Source organism: Mauremys mutica, chromosome 14 (assembly GCF_020497125.1).
Source record: "Mauremys mutica isolate MM-2020 ecotype Southern chromosome 14, ASM2049712v1, whole genome shotgun sequence".
Classification (NCBI taxonomy): Eukaryota; Metazoa; Chordata; order Testudines; family Geoemydidae; genus Mauremys; species Mauremys mutica.
Window position 1 is genome coordinate 41,267,347 of NC_059085.1, and position 26,985 is coordinate 41,294,331.

The 26,985-nt window shown below is 38.8% G+C and overlaps 1 protein-coding gene across 3 annotated transcripts in view; it reads left to right on the forward strand.

Moving 5' to 3' along the window:
* Positions 1 to 26,985, forward strand: part of LOC123349646 (BTG3 associated nuclear protein) — a 252,258-nt gene that overhangs the window by 125,829 nt on the left and 99,444 nt on the right. For 2 of the 3 annotated variants that reach the window (XM_044987858.1, XM_044987860.1), the window contains exons 9-11: positions 11,763 to 11,893; positions 16,709 to 16,780; positions 19,604 to 19,648. In XM_044987858.1, the coding sequence (XP_044843793.1) occupies positions 11,763 to 11,893; positions 16,709 to 16,780; positions 19,604 to 19,648 (248 nt within the window). The remainder of the gene's footprint in view (positions 1 to 11,762; positions 11,894 to 16,708; positions 16,781 to 19,603; positions 19,649 to 26,985) is intronic. The other variant, XM_044987859.1, reaches the window with a different exon arrangement.

Here is a 26,985-nt window from a genome sequence, read left to right on the forward strand (position 1 = left end):
TTAATAGGTATATAATGTATATTTTAATTAAACATCATCTACCTTTCAGGTAAAATATGGTAGCTGCTTCACAAAGTAGAGGAAGACTATGACTTACATAAAAAATACATCTCAGGATTAGTCTGCCATCAAAAACCATTCAGTTTTTTTTCTGTGTTCACTGTGATGTCATCAAAACATTCTGAAGAGTGTGTGGCCTTATAGCTCAGTTTCTTGTGGAGTATTACAGTGATTAACAGGAGTCGTAATCTTTGCACAGTCAACAATAATAGTAATTATTTTCAATGCACACTTTTGTGCGCTCAAATAAGTAAAAAAGAGTGTCTAAATTTCACAGGATGTGATAAGTGAGGGTCATAAACAGACCAGAAAAGTAGGGTGGGAGAGGAAGGACAAAGTTTACAGTAATATCTCAGACTTAATCAATAAGGCATAGTCATATCTACATAGTTTCTTTAAACTAGTTTATCTGTGTTTTTTTTTAATGCTTCATAAGACAAGGTGGCTGAGGTAGTATCTCTTATTGGACCAGCTTCTGTTGATGAGAGAGACAAGCATTCGAGCTTACACGGAGCTCTTCTTCAAGTCTGGGAAATGTAGAGGGTCACAGTTGTCTTGTAAATATTTGAGGCAGGCAGCGATGATGTCACTGTGAGGGATGTTGGTATATCGGGAAGTAATATATATGGTGGTGAGGATGGTGTTCTGAGGGAGATAGTTAACATTGTGGAGTTTGCGGAAGAAGTCAGTTGTGTCCTGGAGGAAGCTGGCCCTTTGTGTAGTGAGTGGTTTGAGGATGGGTTCTATGAGTGCCAACATTTCTTCAGTGAGAGTGCCGTGGCCAGTTATGATGGGTCTGCCTGGGTTCCCTGGTCGAAGGACCTTGGGGTGGATTTGTGGGGGACGAGTTTATAGAGTGTTTCTTGGAGTTGTTTGGGGAAAGATTTGATGATATCCTTAAATTCCTGGGTAAATTGTGGTGCGGGGTCTTCTTTGATTTCCATATACTAGGTGGTGTCAGACAGTTGTCAGTTGGCCTTGTTAATGTAGTCGTCATGGTTGAGCACTATGATGGCACCCTTTGTCTGTTGGTTTGATCACTACCTGGTGGTTAGATTTCAGGGACTGTATAGCTGTCCCCTTGGCTTCACGGCAGAACAGAGCTTTTAGGATGGATGTAAATGAGGTGAGAAAGGTGGCTTGGTTGAATAGGTTTAGGAAGCTTGTCTCATATACAGGTGGCAGCACATAGGAAGGCCTACAGTATAGTAAAATAATAAATAAAACACTGCCATTACGCTATTTAACAGTGAAATTATTTTACTGCAGAAATCATAGTTGAACAGTAGCATGGACATCCAATAGGTGGATGTTACTCTTCACTAAATTTTCTCTTTAATATGTGTTTAAAGTCCAAGATACTTTTATCTTCCAGCCACAAATCAGGTTCCCATGATGCATACAGAAGACAAGAATGTTTGAGGTACCTATGATGGCCTTTGGTATGGAAAACACATTTTTTAATAACTGTTTGTTTTGTAGATCCCATTCAGCTCTGAAATACAGCTAACTGCCGTCCACCCCAAACTTGGTAGTACTCCAGTCCGTAGTGCAGGATAGCAGTTTAAATCAAATGCATAATTCAACCAATAAATAAAAATAATATTCCAGCCATGTTTTTGTTGATGTGGACTGGAATGTTGTAGAGTCTGATCTGATCTGTCAAGGTTAGCTGTTCATATAGTTCCAAATATTTTTAACGTTTTAAACCTGAATAGCTTATCTCTGTTGCTGATGATGATAATTAGCAAGCCAGCTGTATAAAAAGTCTTTTAGCTAGTGGATTTCTGGAAAGGAAGAACTGAACTTCAAGAATCTCAGTGAATAACATATGTGTTTTAAAAACAAATAGTTTTTAACTGAGAATATCACTGATGTATTTTTTTTTGCACAATACGAGGCATGTATTGACGATTGATTTGGGTGTACTTCTACCACAGCACATTTTAAAATTAGTTTTAGAATTTTACATATCCTTTTGGCATCTTTTGGTGTCCCTAGCCTCTGTTGCAAGAAGCTGGGAATGGGTGACAGGGGATGGATCACTTGATTACCTGTTCTGTTCATTCCCTCTGAAGCACCTGTCATTGGCCACTGTCAGGAGACAGGATACTGGGCTAGATGGACCTTTGGTCTGACCCAGTATGGCCGTTCTTATATTCTTAATTAACTAAATTGAATGAGTTTGCTAAAATGTAGCCAGCTTAAAAGCCACTATCTATTTATTCAGGGCTAGACCTTTGCTCCTAGCCCCGAGTGTGGGGTTGTGTGTAACTGTGCTGCCCTAGGAGAAACTCTCAGGCAGAATTGTGACTCCCTCATTATTCCCATGAGTTTCCAGTCTACTTTGGCTCCCCCCAGTCCATATCTCTCCTCCATCCCTTTTCCATTCACTTGTTTGCATATGGGGGAGGGGACTAGTAGCCCTACTCAACTTATCTACCTCCCTGTGCCTGGAGCAGCCATCTGAGCAGGCTGCGCAGTTAGGAGGATGAGCCTTACAACCCCTTACTCCCCGTACATCTGCGTTAGGCTGGGCCACAATGTGGCCCGAAGGCTTTAAAAGCTAAAACATCTCAAAACTGTTATCTGGGGAGAAATATTCTGCAAAGTCTGAATATTTATTTTATTTTAAAATCCACCACTGTGATCCCCGAGCCCCACAGAAACATAACACATCTCCATTTCAGTGTGATCACACCAGAGCACAGCATGTACACTGCCTGCCTGAGCTGCTCCTTTTTCTCTGTGGTAGCAGCCGTCTAACAAAACACTGTGCATTTTATTCAGAGGAGACTATAATGAACTGGGCACACTGTAGCAGCACCCTAGTGCAAGTCCCTCGAGAGCTGGGTGTAACCAACCTGGTGTCCTGGAGGAAATAAACTATACAGCAAGCTCATATAGTACTCTAGGGTGGGGAGCAATATAACGTTTACCAAATAATGAGGGACAAATTGAAACACATTTTCTAAGTTTGTAAGAAAGCATTGCAGGTAATGGAGAGTGGAAAATCTTTATTGACCCTTTCACCAGGTTCCAGGTGATAAAATAACTGTTGTTTTGTAGCTCTGTTTAAACTCATTGGCTGCCAGATAGTTAATTCTTCTTAATATCCCCTTGAGAAGTGTTAGTGGGGGTTCAGAAAGTATTTCTGTGTTCTTTTGAAAATGTATTTTCTTTCATATTATTTCTGCCAACTGATATGTGAAGTGGGCGCACAGTGTCAGTTTGTCTGCATTGCAGCCCAGCTGTTCTGAAAACATCATTTAGAAGCTTAAAAATATTTGTGAGGGCTTGGGAGGGGGGCTGGGCATGAGGGTTTACTATAGTCTCTGTATTAGCTGTTTTCCTGAGTTTTAGGTTAGTTTTTTCCCCCTCCTGAGTTTATTAATGAACCCAAATCGTTATTTGAATATAGTGAATGAAAGGCACTAATGAGGAAAAAGATCTAACGTAGATCTGAATTACATACCGGTAATTAGCATGCAGTGATGTTTTTAATCACATATCTCTGAGGGCTGATTAATCTCAGAATAGCTTTCAATTATAAATCCCAGTGTGTGTGTTTCAGTCAGGGGATGCTTATTAGTACTTTTTAAAAGTGCTGTAAAACAATGACATTCTCTTCTGTATGGGACATTTGCTTGCCCTTGTTCAAAACTCGGCAAGTACAAAGTAATAGTTTAATACTTTTATATTTGGGAATGGTAAATATCTAACACGTCTCACCATCATTTAAACCAATGTATTCTATTAGTCCTGGCATTTCTTTTAAGGACACAGTGAATGAGCTGTTATATAATAGCTTTTGATGAAAATGCAGGCCCTAATTAATTTGTACTGTTATAATGACCATCCGTGTGGAAGAGAGCTTAATACATGACTGGGTTAAAATGCTTAACTACCTTCTTTGTGGTGGAAATGTGTGGTGGATGTGCTGAACTGCAGCCATCCATGTTGATGTGGGTAGTGCTGCTGAATGGCATATTTTGAGGAGCGAGACAGGGATTATACTGAGCGTGTAATTGTAGGGGACTGGATGCATGGCTCAGGGGATTAGTAATGGGTTCTAACATCTTTTATCTCTAGGTTGCTGGTCTGTCTGTAGTTCTGGTTTGTAGTAACTGATAGCTGTTCAGTATATGATGTGAAATGAATTTGGTGTCAGTCTAGTTCCCAGCAGAGAGGTACAAAACTTGCCACTATTGCCCTCCTTGTTGGCAGTCCCAGCAGACTGGCTAAGGACTGGGGTAGCTGGGAAGACTGAACTGTTGGTGGGAATGTGGAGAATCTGGCATGGTCACTGCCCTGCAGTATGTCCTATTCTACAACCCAGTAAGTGACTTCAGTCTCCAGAGCTTCTGAGCTGGTATTTTTCACCATCACTTCATTTTTTAAAATGTGATTTCCTGAAACCTATCTGGCTTTAACGTTGGGTTCCTTTTTTGTGGGTCTGAAGAGCCCATTATGAGAATTGAATTGTTACGTGCTTCCTAGTCAAAATGATCTGGATACATTCATATTTAAGGAGGTTGCACATGCTTGAGTTGCGTTCTTAGATGCTTGTGCTGACTATCCTTAGACATGTTAAACTTTATGAGTGAAATGTTCAAACTGAAGTCTTTTTCTGCTTTTGCAGTACAGATAAGTTCATATGATGTGACTAGCTTTATACCATATATCTTAAAAATAACAAATTTCCTCTTGTCTTTTCAATATATCACAATTAGAAGTTAACTGTGCTGACCCCTGGTCTGCGATACCTAGGACAGCATGAGATGGATACTACAGTTCTTAATCAGGCATTGTCAATCTGAGTTTTGCCTGAGTAATTATTGCATCGTGATACTGAAATCCTAAACGTTCAAAAGTAACTAATTTCTCGACTACATATGTCTAATGAAGCTGTTAGAAAAAAAAATGAACTTATGCCTTTTCACTGCTATTTCCCTCCCCTCCCCCCAAAGTTATTCATTAAGATTCTTCTAAATGTAATTGACTGTGCAAGTTTACAGCAGCCGCAGGATTTATGGGCTGTGTAAAGAAATTAGAGTAGATTGTTGGGCTCAGGGAGACATCGTATTCCCATATTTCATCTGGCACTTCAGTTTGAAAATGTCACCCTTTGTTGTGCTTGAGGTATTAATTGCAACGGTCTGTCCTGCTCTTTTCCAAGCCAGGGTTTTAGTTCTCAACATGTGTGTTTTTTCTGACAAGAGCCGTACACATGGCTGCCAGAGTAGGTTAAGCAGATATCCTTTTAAAAAACATGCATTTGGGGGGGGGAGGGGCAGAGGGAGGAGGGAATTGGGTCCATTTTTATTTCTGTGAATTGTCCAGTAGAGGGTGATGTAAGGTGACGTAGCCAGTACTTGTGCCCTTTTTTGGAAGGGTAGATTTCTTTGATTTTAATTTGTTTTCCTTATTCCTCTTTTTCTAAGAAAAGAGTTCAGGCCACCCAAAACCGCCTTCCCATTTGTTAATAGAGCACTGACAGTGTTATGTAATAACTGTGAAGTGGACGAGCACTCTGGATAATAATATGCAAATAAGCAGAGCAAGCAAAAAACCACTTTGCTCCAGAATCCAAACCTCCATCCCTTCTTGCCAGAACAACGGGGAAGATCCTCAACTCGTGTAAATTGTCATAGCTCCATTGACGTCAATGGAGTTATAACCGTTTATTCCAGCTGAGGCTTTGCCGCCAGAGTCTTTGAAGAGAAGTAGAGGTACACTTATGGTGTTTAGCTCCTATTTAAAATAAAATTGGAGTGTGAAGACAAATATCTACCAGTTGATTTTAGAAATAAAGATGCAGAAACCCACAGGGAGATTTAAATAGAGATTAATTCAAAGAGTGAATGAAGCAAAATGACAATGGAAAAAGTGATACAGAAAATACCAGAGGTTTTTCCTTTGGCATAAGGAATTTTCAAATTGTTCTTATTTGAAAGTTAAATACACACATGCTTGAAAGAGTTGTGAATTAAATTTGTCAGACAAATCCCATCTTGCTTTCACAACTCCTAAAGAGGATTAACTTTGAAAAATATGCCACAGAAACAAGTGTTTAGTGGGGTGACTTTGTCAAGTGTTGAGGATTAGCCCAAAAAGATAAAGACCTTTTTTAGATAGATTTACTTTTTTTGGCTCATGAGAACATACAGTAAACACATATTTTAAAGGATCTAATTTTCTGTTCATGAAAAAGGAACTAGTCATTTATAACATTTTCCATTTCATAACCCTCAATTTGTGAAAAGGTAAAAGCAGCATCTTTCGTTCAAAGGACAACTGCGCCTCTATTCCATCTGATCCACCTGAAAAAAAAAAAAGATGCTGTGATAATACCACACAGCACTAACTCAACTGTTCAGATGATGTCCAAGCAAATCCTCCATTCTAAAAAACGTGGTGGAAAATTTCAACATGAGAGTTCAGCTGTACAATTTCTCAGAGCCAGGGATTCTCTGATATATCAAAGTTGTAAATGTGAGGCCAGATAGTTTACATTATAGTGATTTATAACTGTTGACATATCCTCCATTCAAGCTGTGTGCTGTTCAAGTTTGTATTTGTTTTTTATGGGGAATGTTTAAAAATGGATAAATATTACTTTTGCCTGGTCAGAGCTTTAGAGGGGAAAAAACAATTATACATAAAGGATGTTTTGTTTTTGGACACTGCTGAGTTCTCTTTTCCTTTCTTCTTTTTTTGTTACTAACTCTGGCCATTGCAATGAAGCCAAAGATTTGAGTCTATTTATAAGCAAGTTTGCTTCTTGAGAGATGTACAGTTCTGAATGCATTTGACCGCATTCCTCCCACTTCAGATTGAGTTTGGTATATGCAATTCTTACCAGCCCCTGTTTAAGCTTGTTGATGCAAAAATAGTTTTTAACATCTGTAAAGTAACAGCTGGACTACAGCAAATACAGGTCTCTTTGTATTATTCAGTTACAAACAAATTTCAATATTTCTTTAATGGGCTGCAGGCCTTGCTAACTCATGGATATTCTTGAGTTACAGGGTGTTCTTGGTAGGGAAATAAGAACATATTTATAATGGGGGTTTAAGGTTTTCTCTGAAATATTGTATTGCACTGATATAATTGTCAGGTCCAAGCTAGACGAAATGTACTTTTAAAATGTTGCTGAAGTTATAGGTGAAACATATTTCTTACCCCATCATTCAGTTCCATCTTGAGGCCAACAGTTACTGGATGGAAAAAAATGAGAATATAGGATTATGTGTATGGACCCCAGGACTGATCAGCTTTTGATTTGTGCAGTGGGGTTTGAAAAACATGCTGAAAGCAAGAAGTCACAGCTGGATGTACTAGAGGTGGCCTGTAAGGAGCAAGGTGAAAAACAGAATTGGCATTCCTTATAATCTAATAGCCTAGTATGTGGGAATAAATTGATGTTTAATAAAACAGAAATGATGGAAAATCAGTTACGTGAAGACAACATGAAAATTCATGGCACACAGACAGGAGAAGGTAAAAAGATGTTTGTTTTTCTGAAAGAATCATTTACTCAATTAATTTAACTAAATAATAATCCAATCCTTGATCCCCTTCAGTGGTGGCTCGACTGCAAGCAGTATGTGCGGGGATACCTTTCTCCAGGCCTCATCCATCGCTGTCCCTAGTCACAGATGCATCAGCGATGGGATGGGATGCACACCTAGGAAGACTCAGGACCCAAGGTGTCTGGTCCCAGGCAGAACTTTCGCTGCACATCAATGTCAGTGAGGTGTATGCGGTTCGCCTTGCTTGCCAGATGTTTCAAACCCATCTACAGGGGAGATGTGTATCAGTATTGACAGACAATACCACAGCGATGTTCTATATAAACAAGAAGTCAGGAAGTCTTCAAACTGTGGGACTTCTGCATTGCCCATTCGATACATTATACATTCCAACAGAACCCATTTACTCTGAACAAGGGTATCTCAGAGTAAATCATATGTTGGGCCTGATTAGTGACATCAAGTACAAAGTCTCTGGTCCTTATAACTAGTACAGGGAGATTTTGGTTTTCCTTCAGTGTGGGTCCATTAGGCCCCGGCCAAATATTTGGTCCTGACTCTTGTGAAAAAACTTGTATTACAATATATAGAAATCACATATCCATGAAACTTCATGAAAATTGTGAGGGAGTATTTAAGCACTGACTTTCTGTAAATTAGGATAATAGTCAGCCATATGGCAACTGACCCAGCATCCATGAATAGCAGGAATAGAACCACAATTAGAGCATAATATATAACAATTATACATGAGTTACTTTTCTCTTTTTGGTAGCTTTACTTGGCTGCTTTATTCATACTTTCTCTTGACAGCCTTTTATGTAATTAAATGTAAAAGTAATTTAAAGCTATTTATTTGGACTACAAAAACAAGTAAACTTTCCACCAGATAACTAGATTCTAGCTTAGCCATATTGAGTTGGTTTTCAGTTTCTAGACTCAGGTTTAAAAGCACAAATTTGTTGTCTTGCACTAGTCTGTTCATAAACAATGAGTGTGAGAACAGATACTAATTAAACAAACTTTTTTTCAGAGCACTGCAGCTAAAATATTAGCACACTAGGATAAAGCGACAAGGAGTCCTGTGGCACCTTATAGACTAAAGAACGCTCTAGTAAAAGTAGCCACCAATGACTGCGCCTCACATTAAGCAGGGCGGGGACGGCGACTGTTTATAATACTCTGGCAATGTAAGGAATCCTCTTGAAGTGATGGGATGTTAGATGGGTTGGGATCTGAGTTACTACAGAGAATTCTTTCCTGGGTGCTGGCTGGTGAGTCTTGCCCACATGCTCAGGGTTTAACTGATCGCCATATTTGGGGTCGGGAAGGAATTTTCCTCCAGGGCAGATTGGCAGAGGCCCTGGAGGTTTTTCGCCTTCCTCTGCAGCATGGGGCACGGGTCACTTTCTGGAGGATTCTCTGCAGCTTGAGGTCTTCAAACCGCAATTTGGGGACTTCGATAACTCAGACATAGGCTAGGGGTTTGTTATAGAAGTGGATGGTTGGGATTCTGTGGCCTGCATTGTGCAGGAGGTCAGACTAGATGATCATAATGGTGCCTTCTGACCTTAAAGTCTATGAATCTATAAGTGGATGTAAATGTAATTTTACACCCACTTTAAGATGCCTTTACTCACCTCTGGCAGTTAAGGGGTAGAGAGAGAGAGAGAGAGAGATTTTGCAGCAGCTGCAGATCAGAGTGGCGATGCTGACCCAGGAGACCAGAAGAGAGAGGAAGTTATGTAAGTAAATGCCAGGCAGGAGAAGTCCTCTTTTACCTGGATCATGTGGAGCTGCACCCACCCTCCCACCCGTGGATGTGGTGAAATAGCAGGTTTGGTCAGGATCCACTGTCAGCATTGCGCTGGTTGCTTCTTTCTCAGGGGAGCTGGGAAGGAATTTTTTCTTCCCTCCATTGGTGAGGGAAAAAGGGAAAGTGTGTGTGTGCGCGTGGTGGTGGTAGGGGTTTGCCTTTCCCACAGCTGGTTCAGGGAGGGGGCTTAGTTGGGGCGAACATGGCACAGGAATTAGTCCATGATATCGCAACTCATTATGTTGATTTGGGACGGATGTTCAGTGCAGGTGCTCCGCAGGGAAGGGATACAGTGATCTGATAAATGGAGTAGTAAAGGATTTAAAGGAGGTATTTGTTAAAGGAGCAGAAACAGAATAGTTCAGGGCTTCTATGACTAACCCCTCCCCCTTTATGGCCCATCTTAACACTCATTAAAGGATTGGGGGAGGGTAAGGTCCCAGAAGCAGGTGGGCTGGGGAACCAGGATGGGAAAGGGGGAGGGTTGATGGACGCACTCCTGTTGTATGTTGAAATGATCATGGAATTACCTGAACTGTGCACTTTTTTTTTGCTGGGTACTGCCAGATAGTTGTTGTTAAAGTTGTGGCCTAATTAAACTACATCCAGTGTCTCCTGTCCTTCCTAAATAGCTGGACAGTGAGCACTATTGTACTAAAGATCATTTAGTGGTTCTAGAATAAACCTTCAAAAAGATTAAAGTGGAAGTTTTCCATTGTGGAATAGGGTTCCTTTGTTTTGTTTTGTGTTTCAATAACTGAGCCCCCTGAACTGGGTCCTTTAAAATGAAAATATGTAGCTCATTAGTCATCTGCTGTAAGGACTAGGCTCATCTAATCTTTATTTAAACAATAAATAAAATGTTAAGTTATTAATATAACACAGTTGTCCACTGTACAAGCGCAGTAACATTTCATGTCTTTAATATTTTCATTATGGTTTCCTGTACTAATATAGATTCATACTTTCTTTATGGAATGCTACAGTGTGTGGCAAGGCGCACCCCATTACGTTACCATATAGTGAAGAAGTCATTATTGGGAGTGGGGGGGCAAGAATGGGGAGTGAAATCCACATTTCTAAGAATTTCCTAAATGTATATTTATATGATTTACCAAAATAGCACAGAGAAAGCGGTTACAAATTATCAAGGAAATAAAATACAATTAAGTTTTTTCTAAATCCATGTTGACATGACAATGCTGTCTATATACATGAGACATTATGGTCTCAGTTAAACTTAAAAAATGCCCTCCAAATAATAGTCCAACATAAAAGGAAGGGAATACAGGACTGGTGCTGAATTTTAATCATCCCTGTTGTGTTAGGTATTTTAAGGTTCATCCAAATAGATGATCTGACGTACCATGTGTGCTGCCAGAACCATGTGTAACTGAGCTTTAACTAGCTGTGTCTCAGTTTGTGGATGCACACAAAAACCTTGTCCCCATGCTCTGCGACTCTGTTCCAGTCTCTTTTTTCAGAGAAGGATTCTTGACTGTGTCAGTATCTCAGTATCGCTAACCCCAAATGTTACAAAATGGAATCAAGCTTCAAAAAAATTGTGATTAGTTAAAAATCCCGGAATTAAAAAAAATACACTTTTGGTTCTTTTTTATTTATCTTCTAGTTTTTAAATTTTAGGATACACTTTTCTCTGCAACGAGGGCTAGCAACTTACTTATTTTTTAATGGAGGTTGAGATTCTCATGAAATCCTGACTCCAGCAATTGGGGCGTTAAGAAAAATACACAAGACTTGCAATAAAATCACAAGAGTTGGCAACACTTTGCCTGCTCACAAGAACAGAACAGTTTAGTCCTCCATGTTGTAATACTGAATGCATTGCAGATATGATATAATCTTCAATAGCTCCAGTCAGGCAATCCAGAGGAACAGCATGATTTGGTATGTGTATTACAGAAAGTTGCTTTCCAACCTTGAAGGAAGATGGTGTGCTGGCAGATGCTGAACAGGTGGATTGAGGATTAGAGAAGCTGAGAAAAATTTAAAATTTTGCTACTTCGATGGTCCATTCACCTTCTTGTCACTACCTTCTGAGTTTCTTGTTGTAGCATAACTTGCATTTATAGCAAAAATACCTGTGTAAATTTGTCATGTTCCAGAGAGTAAACTATAACAAAAGCCTTTTTATTGTACCTGAATTTGTAACCTGACCCATAGGCTAGTAATGAAACTGCAGGCGAAGCATGAGGGTAACATAAACATTCTTCATCTGCTTATTCTCTGTTTGTTTGTTAGTTTCCCACCTATCCATTATTGCATGGCAACTGGCATTGAGATGTGCAAACGAAATAAGGTTGGATTTTGTCTTTTCTTTTTCTTTCCAGAGGGTACTCAGAGCACAGTGTCAGCAACTAATGAAATCCAGCCGAACCAGCCACAGGCGCTACACTATGCACTGGCTAATGCTCAGCAGGTTCAAATCCACCAAATAGGAGAAGATGGCCAAGTCCAAGTAGTATGTACTCATTCTTCATAATCTCTTCCAGTTTAAAAAGTCCAGAACACTGAACATTTTATGTGCCACATAGCTCAGATTCAGCTCTTTCTGTGGTCCAAAAAGATGATTAGCTTATATCCCCACACCTGGGCCTCTTAATCATGTTTCAAAAAAATCCCGCCCTCCAAATAGTAATCCATCATTTATGATTCACGTGTCTTCCTTTTTTTTGTAAAATGCATTCAAAACCCTTTTGGGACATCTGTTAGCTGAATCCTTTACATGTGTGTTCATTTAAATGTTTGTATATAAGCAAAAGCTGTAAATATTGATGTTAAATTATAAAAAAACATGTTTTAATAAACTTAACATTTTGACCCAAATCCACAAAAGCCAGGAAATGTAAAAGTTAAGCCTGACACTACTACAATAAGTCAAGCCATTGTGCTTTTTAAATGCATGGTGTTGGTATACTCTGAGGAAACTTTCCCTGGCTTTTGTAGTTTTATGTCACAATCTTAATGCAAGAACTATTTTGTATGTAATTCAATATTTTTAAAGGAAAAAGCAGAAGTGAGGTGAAAAAGTTATTGAAATACGTAGTATTGTGGACCCCTGGCTTTCCGTATTAAGACGTTATTACTTGTATTAATGTGTTGTGCTTAGGAGCCCTAGTAATGGACCAGGACCCCATTGTGCTAAGTGCCGTGCAAACAGAAAACAAAAAGTTGATCCCGTCCCCAAAGAGCTTACTATCTGAGTATAAAATAAGAGAAGACAAATGGAGACAGAGGAGTATAACGAAACAGTGAGACAATATTGGTCAGCATGATAGGCAGTGGTAGAGGTAGAGAAGGGAGAAGCAATGGAGGGATGCAGTGAGGAGAGTAACATGATCTGAGCAATGAGCCAGGAAAATGATCTTTGCAGCAGCATTCTGAATGGATATAGTAAAGCAAGATTGCTTTTGTCAAGGTCAGAGAAAAGGATTTTACAGTAATTCAGATGTAAGATGATGAAAGCTTGAACAAGACTTTTAACTGTGTAGATGCACAGGAAAGGCCATACTGCAGAGGTGCTACGCACAAAGAATCTTCAATACGTAGACTTGAACATAGCCTGGCTGTGAGGACTTCTGAGTTGAAGATAATACCCTGAGTGACAGGAAGGATGGTGGTGGTGCCTACTGCAATCAAGAAAGGAAGTATCAGGGAGAGCTTGCGTGGAGGATTGGGGAGAGGAAGGGAGCAGGAGATTAAGAACTCTGTTTAAGACATATTAAGCTTGATCTGATGCTAGGCATCCATTAAAAGATATCAGAGAGACATGCCAAGATTTTAGTTTGGAGAGAAGGTCTGGAATGGAGAGGTAGATCTGCGAATCATCAGCATAGAAGTGGTTGAATTTGTGTTTGTAGATAAGATTATCCAGACATAAGATGTAGAGGGAGAAGAGGAGACTAAGGACGGAGCCCTCTGGAAACCCCCTCAAAAAGTTGAAAACGGGATGAGACAGATCAAGGATAGGCTGAAGAAGTGGTTAGAGACTTAGGAGGAGAACCAGGCAAAAATAGAGTTAAAGAAGCCAAAGGAGGACAAGATTTCAAGAAGAGCAGCATGGTCAATGGAGTCAAAGGCAGCTGACAGGTCAATGAGGCTGAGGATAGAGTACTGATTTTGAGCTTTGGTTAGGAAGAGGTCATTAGAGACTTGGGTGAGAGCGATTTTAGAGGAGTGACAGGGTGGAGGCCGAATTAGAGAGGCTCTAGGATAGAATCGGAGGAGAGGAACTCCAAACAGCAGGTTCAGATATTTTAGAGATGAAAGGGAAAAGGGGTGGCAGTTTGAGAGGAAAATGGTGTCAGGGATGGGGGTTTTTTAGATGGCAGAGGTTTAAGCATGCTTGTATTGTGGAGATAACAAGCCAGAAGAGAGTGAGAGGTTAAGAGGAGGAGTAAGGAAGGTTGGATGGGACTGGGTATGAGAGAGAGAGTGAATCCTGGAGCCATGAGTCTGGCTTTAAGAAAAACAGCAGATACCATGTGAGACTTGCCATAAAATAGCAAGAGTTGGCAACAGTGCATCAAGCAAGTCTTTCAGGCCTAAAGATTAAGGCAGAGCTGATTTTCAGAGGTACTAAAAACTCACAACACTCATTGATTTAAATGGGAGCTGCAAGTGCCCAACATGTCCGACAATCAGTTCATAAATAGTGTATTTGCGATTTTTACTTGTCGATTATTATATAATTCCATATTTAGTATTGCAGCAGTCTGTAGCAATCTGTGTTATTTCTTTACGTAACATCAAGCAACTTTTCTCTGTTGTAGGGGAATTGCCTGGTGAAATAAAGCTGGCATAATCAGGGCCTGAAGGGAACATGCAATGCACTCTGATTTTTCACAGGCACAAAAGTACCTAGGGATCCATTCTAGCCAACATAAATTAGAGCAGGCCTGTAGCTACTGGAATTTGTGGCCCAGGATCAGAAGGAGGTATGGCTCCATGTCTGTCCTCCTTTTCTCAGAGGCACCAAGTGGTGATAAACTGGTATAAACTTTTTTTTATGAGAGTCTGTCCTAACTTGTACAGCATCGCACAATTGGCTTGATGCAATTATGAATTTTTACAGCTTTCCTTGGAGCATCATGCACAATGGATGGCAAATCCTATATTTCTCTGGAAAGGACCATTGCCTCCAAACAGCAACATATCACAGGCTAATTGCTTTCCTTGAGGGTCTGTAGGCTAGATTTCCTATTGGAGTTAGTCTATAGGCCAAATGATTAAACCTCTGAAATTTGGCAGACCTGTAAAGAAACTTTCAAACCCAGTGGTGTAAACCCTCTTCTGCAGTAAGCTTGTAAAAGAGAAACCTCCGTTTGAGAAGCAGTGTTCTTTAAAAGAACTGGGAGTCAGGGCTATTGGGATCCACTCCCAGCTCTGCCATTGACTAGCTGTGTGATCTTGGGAATTCCTTTGTACCTTAGTTTTGCCATCATATTAATTCTTACCTACCTCCCAGGGGTTTTGTGAGGTTTAATAAAGGCTTTTAAAGAATGTTTGAGATCCTTGAATGAAGAGCACTCTAGAAATGCAAATTACCATTATAAGATATGTAGACAAAAAGTCAGTAGCAGTAGATGTAAAAGGTAAGGGCATGCCAAATAAAACTAAATTTTCATCTGTGGAATCAAAGTTTAAATCTAACTTGGAGTTTTGGAAACCTGTTGCAATCTCCAGTCAAAATCTAAACATTGCTGCTATAAATCTGGTCCAGTAGGTTCTGTAGAGAGGCCCAGGACTGCACCAGATGGAAACGACATTACACTTTGTTCTCTGGAAAATGATTTGCGTAGATCAAGCTTCGGGTCGTTAGCAGGGCATGATGCATTTGTGGTTACATGCCCCATACAGTGTATGTGAATTGCTGATGGCCTTCAGATTTCAGCATTGCCCACGCTTGCACATTCAGTCACAAACAAATATTTACACAGAAAATGCAAAAACACAAACCAACAGTGCTGGGATTGAACTGGATGCCCAGGAATTGCAAATGCAAATTTTCTTTGGGGGATAGGACTAAAAGTCATGATTTCTTTTTTTTATGCTTGAATTGCTTAGGTGGCCATACTAAAATCATTGGCCTTGAAGGTTAACTATGTACCTGCAATGGATGAGTGAGCAGGTTTTTTTTCAAATGATCTGTGGTACAAAGATGAACAAAGTCACCTTTTTGCCTTATTCTGAAAGAATTACCAAAACTATAAACGCAGCATAATAATACCTTTTTAATTTTCAATGCTCTTCCCTGGGAACTGCTGAGAGCTTGGTGTTAAGAAGGGAAAGTGATTCTTATCTCAACATAGATTGAGTCTATGCTCTAATTTTATATACAGTCCCTATTGTCAGTTTGATACTTTCAGTATGTTTTTTTTTCTCCCTATAAATAGACAGTTTCCTTTCAAAGGAAATGAAACTGTTTGAAATAGAGGGATCTGTGTTTCTTTGAAATTCACATGCAATTGTTCTTGTGTTATAAGAAAGGCTTTTGACCGTATTCCAAATGGATATCTTTAATCTCAGTTTCATACAGGCATATTAAAATGAAAACAAAGCCTTATAAACCCCAAAGTAGGTTATTTAGAATCCAATTTATCAGCAGGTAAAGTACAGTAGCAAAAGCTTCTTTAGGCCAGTCAGGATGCACAAGGAATTCTTTCACTTTCCTCCCCAAATTTTTACCTAATGGAATACTTGATTTCTTTCAGGAGTGGTTGTTAAGGGGCAGCAATATAAAGTATCAACTTTATTAAAACCACGTTAGGGCCAGATTCTCAACAGGTGTAAAAGTCTGGCCACTATATATCCCTTCTTGTATTCAGTTCAGCTGTGGCTGCATTTCATCTGTGGCAGAAGTGATCCTTATATTTTACTGATATACATTAGGCCCTGATCCTGTAGTCTCTCTGAGTTGTTTGCAGGTTTGGTCCCATAGTTTGTGGAACAGTTAAAATTGCAAACTGCTCTGAGATCTTTTGAGGAGAAAGGCACTCTATAAATGTAATCATTATTCCCATTTGTGTCCTTTCTATCATTGGACAGTTAAATGCTTTTCCCACAAGGAGTTCTATTCCATTTGAACTTCCTATAAAAGAATGGAGAAATGTGGATACACTTAATTTTTTAAAGCAATGTTTATACATTTGTGAGTTTCAGTGAATCATTTCCCTCCATCCTCGAATACATAAAACTATAACGAATCTGAGATAATAGCTTCTTCCTCTAGTTTTGATTTTCTTCTGATGCTTCTTGGTGTTTTCTTTTGTTGCGGATCCCACAGGGTCACCTCCACATAGCCCAGGTGCCTCAAGGGGAGCAGGTCCAAATCACACAGGACAGCGAGGTGAGCCAAAATGCCACGTCATGTGAGTAGATACTGGTCAGAGACTAGGGCTATGGTTCTTAAAGCACTGTTCTCAGTGATGCTGAAATAAGCGAAAGAACCCAGTGAAAGTGGAACTGAATGCATGTGGTAGAGCCACATTGAAATATGCCTCAATCTCAGCAAATGTAGCACACTCCTCCTCTGTCTATGGTTTTATTTGGCCAACCAAGGAATGAGTATGTGTTTTGTATTAGCAAATTGTGGCTTATAGCTGATGTGCTTTATAATGGGCTTCATGGGAGGCAAAGTATAGTACATTCAGGGTACTACTATAACTAGTAACAACTTTTGTGCTTAACAAGTGCTGCAGTTCAGCAGTAAAGGATTTTAGTATTGCAGCCTGCAGAATATTTCCAAAATACCTAACGGTGTCTTTCACTGTGGGAGCTGCAGAACTGTACTAGGAGGATTTTTGAGATTCCTGTTAGTGAAAGTATTTAGAGAATGAAGCAGTTTCTAGAAGCCTGGCAGTGACTACATGCCTCAATTACAGTTCTGTCAACCCCCTGGCATAAAAATAGTGCAGCAAAAAGAAAACTGATTCTCCAGAATTATAGCCCCAGCCTGGAAATTATTACACAGGCAAAACTCCCATTGGAGCCAATCTGTCCTATGTATTTTAGAATGCATGGAATAGTATGGTATACTGGGGTCCTTTGGTGAAGGGTATGTTCTGATTCCCTGCACTCTGAGGTTAAAATTATTACAATAAATATGAGTGAGTTTTAGTGAAAAGAATTCTCCTTTCAGGGGCTGGATGGGGTAAAGAGAAACAAGAATGATTTTTCAAATTCTGTGGCTCCGAATGCAGCTGTGGTCAGATGGATATTTGTTGTGAAAGAGTCTAGTGTGGGCATGAGAAGTCACTACAGAGACTAAACTCTTTGACCTCAGTGGGAGTTGCCTGCATATAAAGACTCCAGGAACAGGCTTACGTTTTAGCCATGTGGTTTGAAAACATCTGGATTATAATTTATTCCAATATATACTCCTTTGAAAGAAAGTGGAATTGCAGCTAGTCCAGATGGATTGATTTAAACCATGATGATTTAAATAATTGATTTTAATCAACTTTTCCATTTGTTCTTCAGTTATTTTCTAAAGAAAGGTGCATTCTCATTGGTTGATATAACCATTAAACCATGTTGATTTACAACTAAATACAGCCTTTCCACTAGATTTGTTACATATTTTTGCTATCTAGCAGGGTACACTATAACTATATATGTTTATTTAGGGAATTATATAGCTTAATGCTTTTGGATTTCTATTAATTGTACATTTTTAGTATATTGGGAAATGGTGAATGATATATTGCTTATTTACTGGATAATTAACTTTTTGTCATGATTTGTGTCAAACTGCATTAGGATGGTAACTGTAATTTAATTAAACACACAAAACAAAATTTACTTTTATTAAACAAAACAGCCTTAAATGTTTTGGATACATAAGCTTTCTGTCAAAACATGTTTCACTTTACAACTAAATGATTTACTAAACAGAGGGATTAACTGTAGTCAGTAAATTCAGCTGATTATTTCAGGTCAGCCTGGGAACATTTTCAAATACGCCTAAGTGAAGGTGACTGGAGCTTAAATTCTCTTGAAAATGAGACAGTCGCCTAAGTTACTTAGGCTGATCGATTGTGCCGTATTCATAAAGCTTGGCCTCAAAAGTTAAACGTTTTCTTCCTGATTCTTTCTTTATATAGAAAAGCAGTCTTTAATTCAAAGTTTTTGATATTGACTCATGGATTCAGCATATTTATTTTTTATTAAAATGTTTTAAGAGATTATAATAAATTAAGGCCTTGACATATTTTGTATTAAATGCAGATTTTATTTTAAACAGGTTTATTTTTAAAGAGAAAAACTTATTATAATTTAAATAACAAAACAAAAAAATCCAATTTAATTTTTTTTCCTAATAAAATTGTTGATTTTTATTCACCGTGCTGGCAGTATTATGGAGTGTAAAAAGATGAAAATGAAAGAACTGGGTGTGTTTTTCCCACAGAAATTTGCCATTTTACCTCTTGTGCTTAAATTGTTTTGGGGAGTTTTTTTCTTGATTTGTTTTGTTCCTTTTTACTTAAACATATTTTTAAAGGACCTTTTTAAGAACTTAAATCAGAGTTTCTTTCTGTAATGAAGTTCCTTCCCTTTTCAGTGTTCATAGCTAAAGGTCTTTTGCAAATAGTTTACAGCATTTAGAATCTTTTGTAATACGTGCCTTGGAATTCCTATACTAGAACTCTTTGTTCACATTTTGGGTTGAGTTTTAATAAAGTAAAATAAATGGCTGTTAGTACTAATGATAGCTTAGTAATAACAGACATTATATCCATTAGGAATGGCACATACTATAACAGCCACAGATTAAAAAAATTACTTTAGTAATTTTAGGATGACAAATGTTTTGAATTGTGCATGTTTGCAATTTTACAAAAATGAGGGATTATGAGAAGGGAAAATCTACCTCCATAAAAGCCATATAAACAGATTGCTCCTTAATCATTTTACTATAACACTCCCTTGCCCCCACCTCACACCTGAAGAACTCTTTTTTAAAAAAATTGAAAAAACAGTAAAGTAGTACAGGCATCCATTCTCTGTGATTAAAGTGCAGGAGCACTTTACTTGAGTTTTACTGCCAAAAACATAGATCTTCAGAAGAATTTCCTAAATTAATAGATTTCCTCAAATAAATACACAGCTCCTTGAGAAGTGCTGCTTTATTTCTAATTCCTGAGTTCTGTTTCTTCTTCTTATTTTATAGGGTAATCTGCAGATACATCAGGTCCATGTCGGTCAAGATGGACAGGTAGGAATTGATCCTTCTCAGTTGAGTTTTAGGTAGTGTTGCAGTTCAGTGTTCATAATTAAATGTTACATATGGATTGATTTCATATTACCAAAAGTTGTTTTAATGACCAAAATGTGTGCTATGTCTTCTATTTAAATTTTATGGCATAAACAGAAAAAAATGTTAAGCCACCAGTTAATATTTTGCCTACTTATGATGAAACAGTTTGATATTTGACCATCATTATTTCATCACTCATGCAATAATATATTTCATCCATATGTTCTATAATTTCTTGTCTTTGGCTACTTCGTTGTTGTGCTAAACTAGACTGATTATCTTGTGCACAGGATGTTCCTTGTACATGCTTTTGTCATTGACTGTCAATGTGGCCATATGTGGACCACAAGCTATGCAGACATAAGAACATTTGTTGCTAAGATTTAAGCAGATATTTTTGTATTGTATGAATGTCGAGAGAAAGAGAGAGAGAGAGAGATCTTTCACATCTGGTTGTGTTCTTTTTGATAAGATAGCTTTATTAGGCACTTATGCATATGTGGGACAGGATGAAAATGAGTCCCAAGCTGCAGCAATGACTCTGGGAGATTGTTTGAATTAACATCATTTCCATATCAGGTGAAAGTGAAATTGCTAACATCTGATCCATCTGATCACAGGACATCCTTTACCAAGTTATGTTAGGTTAAAATACCCACAGTAAAAAGTACTCATGTAAGGGAAGCATCTGTCCAGGCCACTTGAATGAACAACTGTTTTTGTTCATGCTGAATATTATAATACAAGCTGTGTTAAGATCTATGACCAGGGGCTTGAGCTTTGGCAAGACACAAGCCACTTGGACTCTGAACCTCTGGGGAACTATTGGAACTCTCAATCTTTGGCCATTCCTGGCCTTTTGTGTGGAGAAACAACCTAACCTGTTGTTACAATTAATTTTCTAAAGAGATTTTTTTAATCAATTTTAATCTGAAGTGTCTTGTTGTTGTACTATTGTTAGGTCACTGAAACAGGATAATATGGAAGTCACATGTTGGAGCATTCTTTTTGGCATTTCACTATTTCCTTTATCCCCCATTGGCCCTTCTGCATGTAACAAAATGCCAAGTAAAGTCTTATTGGAAGAAATAGTGCATATTTAACCCTGGATCTTTTATTTCTCTGTGACACTAACAAGGTGTGGAGATTATTTGCAATTTTCTGGTATTACAAACCTAGCGGTTTTTTCCTTGAAATGTTATTTCATACCACATAGGGCACATATTTGCCATAGTAAATGTTCTGAATCTCTGCATCTGTAAATAGACCCAATACATGCCGGTTAAAATATTTTTATTATTATAACAGTGTCAACTTGCAAGCAAAAAGATTTGGATGATCACATTTTGCTGATGGTATCTTTGCGGTGATGGTTAAGTGAACCTATTAGAGCAGTGCTTCTCAGAATTGGGCTGCTGCTTGTTCAGGGAAAGCCCCTGGCAGTCTGGGATGGTTTGTTTACCTGCCGCATCTACAGGTTTGGCCAATCACGTCTCCCACTGGCTGCGGTTTGCCGTTCCAGGCCAATGGGGGCTGGGGAAAGTGACGCGGGCCGCGGGATGTGCTGGCCGCCTTTCCTGCAGCCCCCATTGGCCTGGAGCAGTGAACCGCGGCCAGTGGGAGCCGCAATCGGCTGAACCTGCATACACGGCAGGTAAACAAAACGGCCTGGCCCGCCAGGGGCTTTCCCTAAACAAACGGCAGACCGGCTTTGAGAAGCACTGCATTAGAGTATCATACATCCTATGTGGCTGTTTCCCAAGCTGGAATAAAAAGTTATGATGTAAATATGAGTTTTCAGGGCTGAACTATTTTTTAAAGAGTTCATGAAATTTTGGAGATCTAATAAATGATTTCTAAGAGATGGAAACATAGAAAGGATAAGTAAGAAAAATATATTCCAGAATTAGGGTTGTATTACAGAAGAGAAGAAAAATACAGATGAATCAGTTTTGGCTTGATTAACATCAGTAGTTCATGTATACTAGGGGATTTTTCACTGTTACTGGAGTTAAACATCAATGTGTGTTGATAAGAACAGTTCTGGCCCTGCAGAAATGATTTGTGGCTACAATTGGTTGGAAAACTTCTGCCTACATTTTTTCCCCCTGATTCCTTATTAGTTTTAGTTGTGAACCACAAATGATAGTATTGCAGATATCATTGACCCTACCTTTCAAACTTCATTTTCACAGTATGTTACAGGATGCAAAACGAATAGTGTAAGTCTTTTTATTGTTTTCTTCATGCACGCTTGTATTTGAATTCACAGAACTAACTGCTACGCCATGTGAATCACCAGGGACTTTTGTCATAGGACAGCTTGCATGTGTAGCAAAGCAAGTACCTTCCCCTAGGCACCAGTTTTCAATAACTTTTGCACTCTTGGAAACACTACTTGCTACTTCCTGTTTCCCTACAATCTTAGAAGTGTGAACAAGTGTGCAATGGCTGGGGTGATAGTAGCTCCATTCTTAATGAAATGTATGTGTCCCTGATTTTGTGCATATTATCAATGCTTTATTATTTGGAGTGTAGAAGTGCCGAGTGGTCTCAGTGAGGACTGGAGCTCAGTGTGCCAGGAAGGAAGAATGGCAGCTCTGGGAAAGGCCCTTGTGTAGCATTGTAGATGTACACTGTACTGTGTAATGGCTGTACCTGACGTTTCCTCAGTCCTTTCCCCAAAAGTAGTACATTATCTGAAGGTTGAATATGTACATAGGGTGACCAGATAGAAAGTGTGAAAAATTGGGAAAGAAGGTGGGGGGTAATAGGCGCCTATATAAGAAAAAGCTCCAAATATGGGGACTGTCCCTATAAAATCAGGACATCTGGCCACCCTATATGTACAATACAGCCCAGAATTAAACGGGAGAAGTAGTAGTGTGTGGTCTCTACTGCTGGAGTACTTCTCAGAACATTGCCCGCTGTATTCTCCCAACTGTCCATCACCACTTTGAAAAGTCACTTTATTCCCCCCCCCCCTTTTTTTTTGAGCTTAATGCACCTTACCAGGGGAACTTAAGGACATCAATAATGAGGGAAGTGAATAATTTGTCACTTTGATGGCTTTCAAGCAGGTATTGAATATTCTTGCAAACCAAGATTTTATTAGATCTTAAGTTTTGCTGCCAGCAATCCCATTGGAGCACTAAACCCTGGCTTCCAGATTCCACCTATTAATGTACACGTTATTAGCACAAACATGCAGGCAGACCTTCAGAGGGCTTCCACTATTCAGATACCGTTTTGTACTACAGCTTTCCTGATCTAAATTGTCACCCTGATCCTCAGAAAAGGGCTTGTACATCAATTAGTCCAGGGTATAAAGAATAGGATTGTGTTAGCTCCATATTAACTAAAACAAAACATAGTTTAAATCTACCATTACATTTTATCTGTGAAACTTTTCCAAACTGATAGCTATATTTCAAACCTTGCAGAGGCTGGTAATACTAGCTCTTTCTGCTTAATGTTGCCAGCTGTTTTAATTTTTTGTTTTTGTTTTTTCCTGTTTAATTTTCTGTCCTGGTAGTTGCATTGAATTTAGATCTTGCTTTTCTGGCATGACTGTCCATGGAACCAGTGAAATCATGCCAGAAAGAAAACTCTACCTACACATGTGTTCTATTAGCTCAAAGTTTCATATTTCAGTGGACGTTTAATAAAAATACCAAACTGCAAAAATAATTAGACTTTGTATTAACTAATAGCTTAAATCCTCAGACCAATGGGAGTTTTTTTGTATTTGGCAGTGATTGTGGATTACCAGAAGTTTCCTCATTGTCTTTTCTCTCCCTTGATTCCACCCCTCGCCCCCCCCCCCCGCCCCAACCCTTCACTGCATCCCCTTCTTCCTTTTGCTGAGCTCTAGGGTGTGATAGGTCCCCAAAGGTATTAGATGTAGACATGCTCCACAGCATAGGTGAAGATCAGTCTATGGTGTTCAGAAACCCTATCCTATGTGTAGAGGTAGGCAGAAGTGTAACACATTCAGCATTTCAATACCCCTTTATTTCATTTTCTAGATTGTTCTTTGTACATCCCAATGCCTTACCAGTTAGCCAATTTAGGAAGTATTTAAAATGACACCAGAGAAATGGTTTTCAGCTAGTCACTTTTAGTTTACAAACAAAACAAAAAGTCAATGCTGTTTTAAAAGTCAGAATTTGATTGAATTTATTCCTAATGAGCAAAGAGTTTGCTATGTGTATAGGTTCTTCACAGAGGGAGCATCCATACGATTAGTTTGCTTCTTTATCTGAAGTGTGTGTGTGTGTGTGTGGCATCTAGAGAAGTTAGGAGAATCCAAAACAAACTGTAGCATCTGTCACAGGTTTAGTGAAGAGAAAGCTAACTATTGTAAATTGCTTTTGCAATATCTGTCTATGTAATCTATCTATTGCGTGTATGTGTAATATATACATTGTATATGATATTAAATATATAAATATGATATTTTTCTACCACCCAAATATATGCTAGGCACCTCACAGAAACAAGTACAGGCATGGTCCCTGCCCAGAGGAGTTTACAATCTCAAATCAAAATAACGTGCCAAATGAGGTTCATAAATGGAGTAGGTAGTGAAAGGATCCTGGTGACATTAACAACACATAGGTACTCAGTTCAGTGAGACATGTATACATTGTAGTGGTAGCATTAGTTTTTTTCTGCACTGTTTTTGCCCACCTCAGTCACGCCTCATAGGCTTCATGACAGCAGTGAGTTTAAAGAGTGGTTGGCTGTGGCAAGGGAGGTGGCTCAGCAAACAGGTTTTTACAAGAGCATCTCAAGCATAAGAAACGGCATGGAAGTCACAGAGCTGATTTTTGACAGGCAGAGATGAATCAGTGTCCTTGGTAGAGTGGAGAGAGTGATGGTGGAGGAATGTGAAAGGAGTTCAGAGTTGTAGGGAGGGGCTGCCTTCTGGAGGGCGAGTTCAAGAAGAGTGTGCATATCTATGTAATACGTGTGTGATGTTGAACTGTGAAGTTCGGGTCTGAACATCCCCAGAATGGATATGTATCTGGTATGCAGATCAGACTATCTCTCACACACACTGCACTCAGTGTGCAATATGTTAAAATGATATATAGAGATCTGGAACATCATAAGAACACAAGAATGGCCAGACTGGGTCAGACCAAAGGTCCATCCAGCCCAGTATCCTGTCTACCGACAGTGACCAATACCAGGTATCCCAGAGGGAGTGAACCTAACAGGTAATCATCAAGTGATCTCTCTCCTGCCATCCATCTCCACCCTCTGACAGAGGCTAAGGACATCATTCCTTACCCATCCTGGCTAATAGCCATTAATGGACTTAACCTCCATGAATTTATCTAGTTCTCTTTTAAACCCTGTTATAGTCCTAACCTTTACAACCTCCTCAGGCAAGGAGTTCCACAAGTTGACTGCACTGTGTGAAGAAGAACTTCCTTTTATTTGTTTTAAACCTGCTGCCCATTAATTTCATTTGGTGACCTCTAGTTCTTACATTATGGGAACAAGTAAATAACTTTTCTTTATTCACTTTCTCCACACCACTCATGATTTTATATACCTCTATCGTATCCCCCCATAGGCTCCTCTTTTCCAAGCTGAAAAGTCCTAGCCTCTTTAATCTCGCCTCATAAGGGACCCATTCCAAACCCCCTCATCATTTTAGTTGCCCTTCTCTGAACCTTTTCTAATGCCAGTATATCTTTTTTGAGATGAGGAGATCACATCTGTACATCCCATGTGTTTCAGTACGATCTGCTTGTTATGATCTGATGTGAAGGACAATCTATACATCTTTGTTAGGGGGAATGGAAGTGGAAGAGAAGAAGGGCCCCCAAATGTTTAAAAGATATCTAATTGGTCTGCCAGTTGATAGATAGTATACTCCAATGACCATTTATTTCCGATTAGCTTAAACCAAAAGGTAAATATGCTTGTTTATAAAGGAAATTATTTAGAAACCCATCTGTCTCTGAGAAAATTTTGAACCAGTCCTGTTAAGATCTACTTTCTGTTCTTTTTCCCTCGGTGTTAATTACTACTTACTAGGTATCTCTCTTAACATGAAGTAATGGCACCATATAACTGATTATTATCTCATTAATATGCAATTTAACCAGCGACTCCAAGAACAATTTTTAATAATAATACAAATTATATTGATTTTAATTCTACTTTTGCTGAATTTTAGGCTATAGAACAAGTTAAATATAGCCAGTGAAAATATTGGAAATAATCTTTTCTTATCTGAAAAACATAACCATAGACCAGTAAATAATTTTTTTTAAAAACTATTTTACTAGGATTATTTTGCCAGTTAGATTTTTTTTCAGGGCTATGAAAATCATTATCAGGCAAAATGTCTCAGATGTATTGATTATATACAGTATATTGCAGTGAGGAACATAACATTTTCATTGTGTTTGTATGCAGCACCTCATTACCCAGGTAGCTAGCACTCTATAACTAGAATAATGTGTGTGTGTGTTATTTCATAGAAAAATCAATTACAATAAACTGTTTTAATTCTCTTTTCTGAATACTCATTTTAATTGTTCATTTTGATACTGTAGACCAGATACTGCTAATATGTATTAATAAGGCCAGTATAAACATTTTTAATCATGCCTTGACTTGAACAGCTGAAAGAACACCTGTATACTACAGGTATTGTTTTGTTGACACTGGGAATCAGGCTACTATAAGGTAGTGTTGAAATCCCTACTTCAAGTCCTTGACTATGGCATTCTGCTCTTCCTCTGTGCCTCACTTCTGAGCAGCAGAGGGCAGTGCTGTTAAGATCATTGTCAGATGCATGTTTCCTTAGCAAAAGGTTGAGAAAAGGGGGTGGATTTTTGAATTGCAGGCACGGTGCTGCTCTGATATCCCCCTTGTGAACTGTCATACCATGGGACACAGAGACATTCATATTGTGGGGGTTTTTTGCATATGCCACCGACAGAGAGGAGTGAGAGAGTGAGTGTGTGCGCGCGCGCATAGCCCTCAACTTCCGTGCCAGCTGTGTAGTAGATTGTTGAAAAAGCTGTTTTCCTGTTTCAGCACATCTGCTTTGAATAATCTACATAGAGAAACAAACAGAATTGTTAGAACAAAAACAACAAAATGAAAAATGCAATGTTGTACAGCTGGAAATTAGAATCTGTTAGTCTTGTTTTGAAAAAAAAAAGATTTATAACTGGCAATTCTTTGAGAATTGATTGTACAAAGTTCTTGCAGAGCTGCTTTGTTCTTCAGAAATAAAGGTAATGAGCAAAGCTCATTTACTTGTC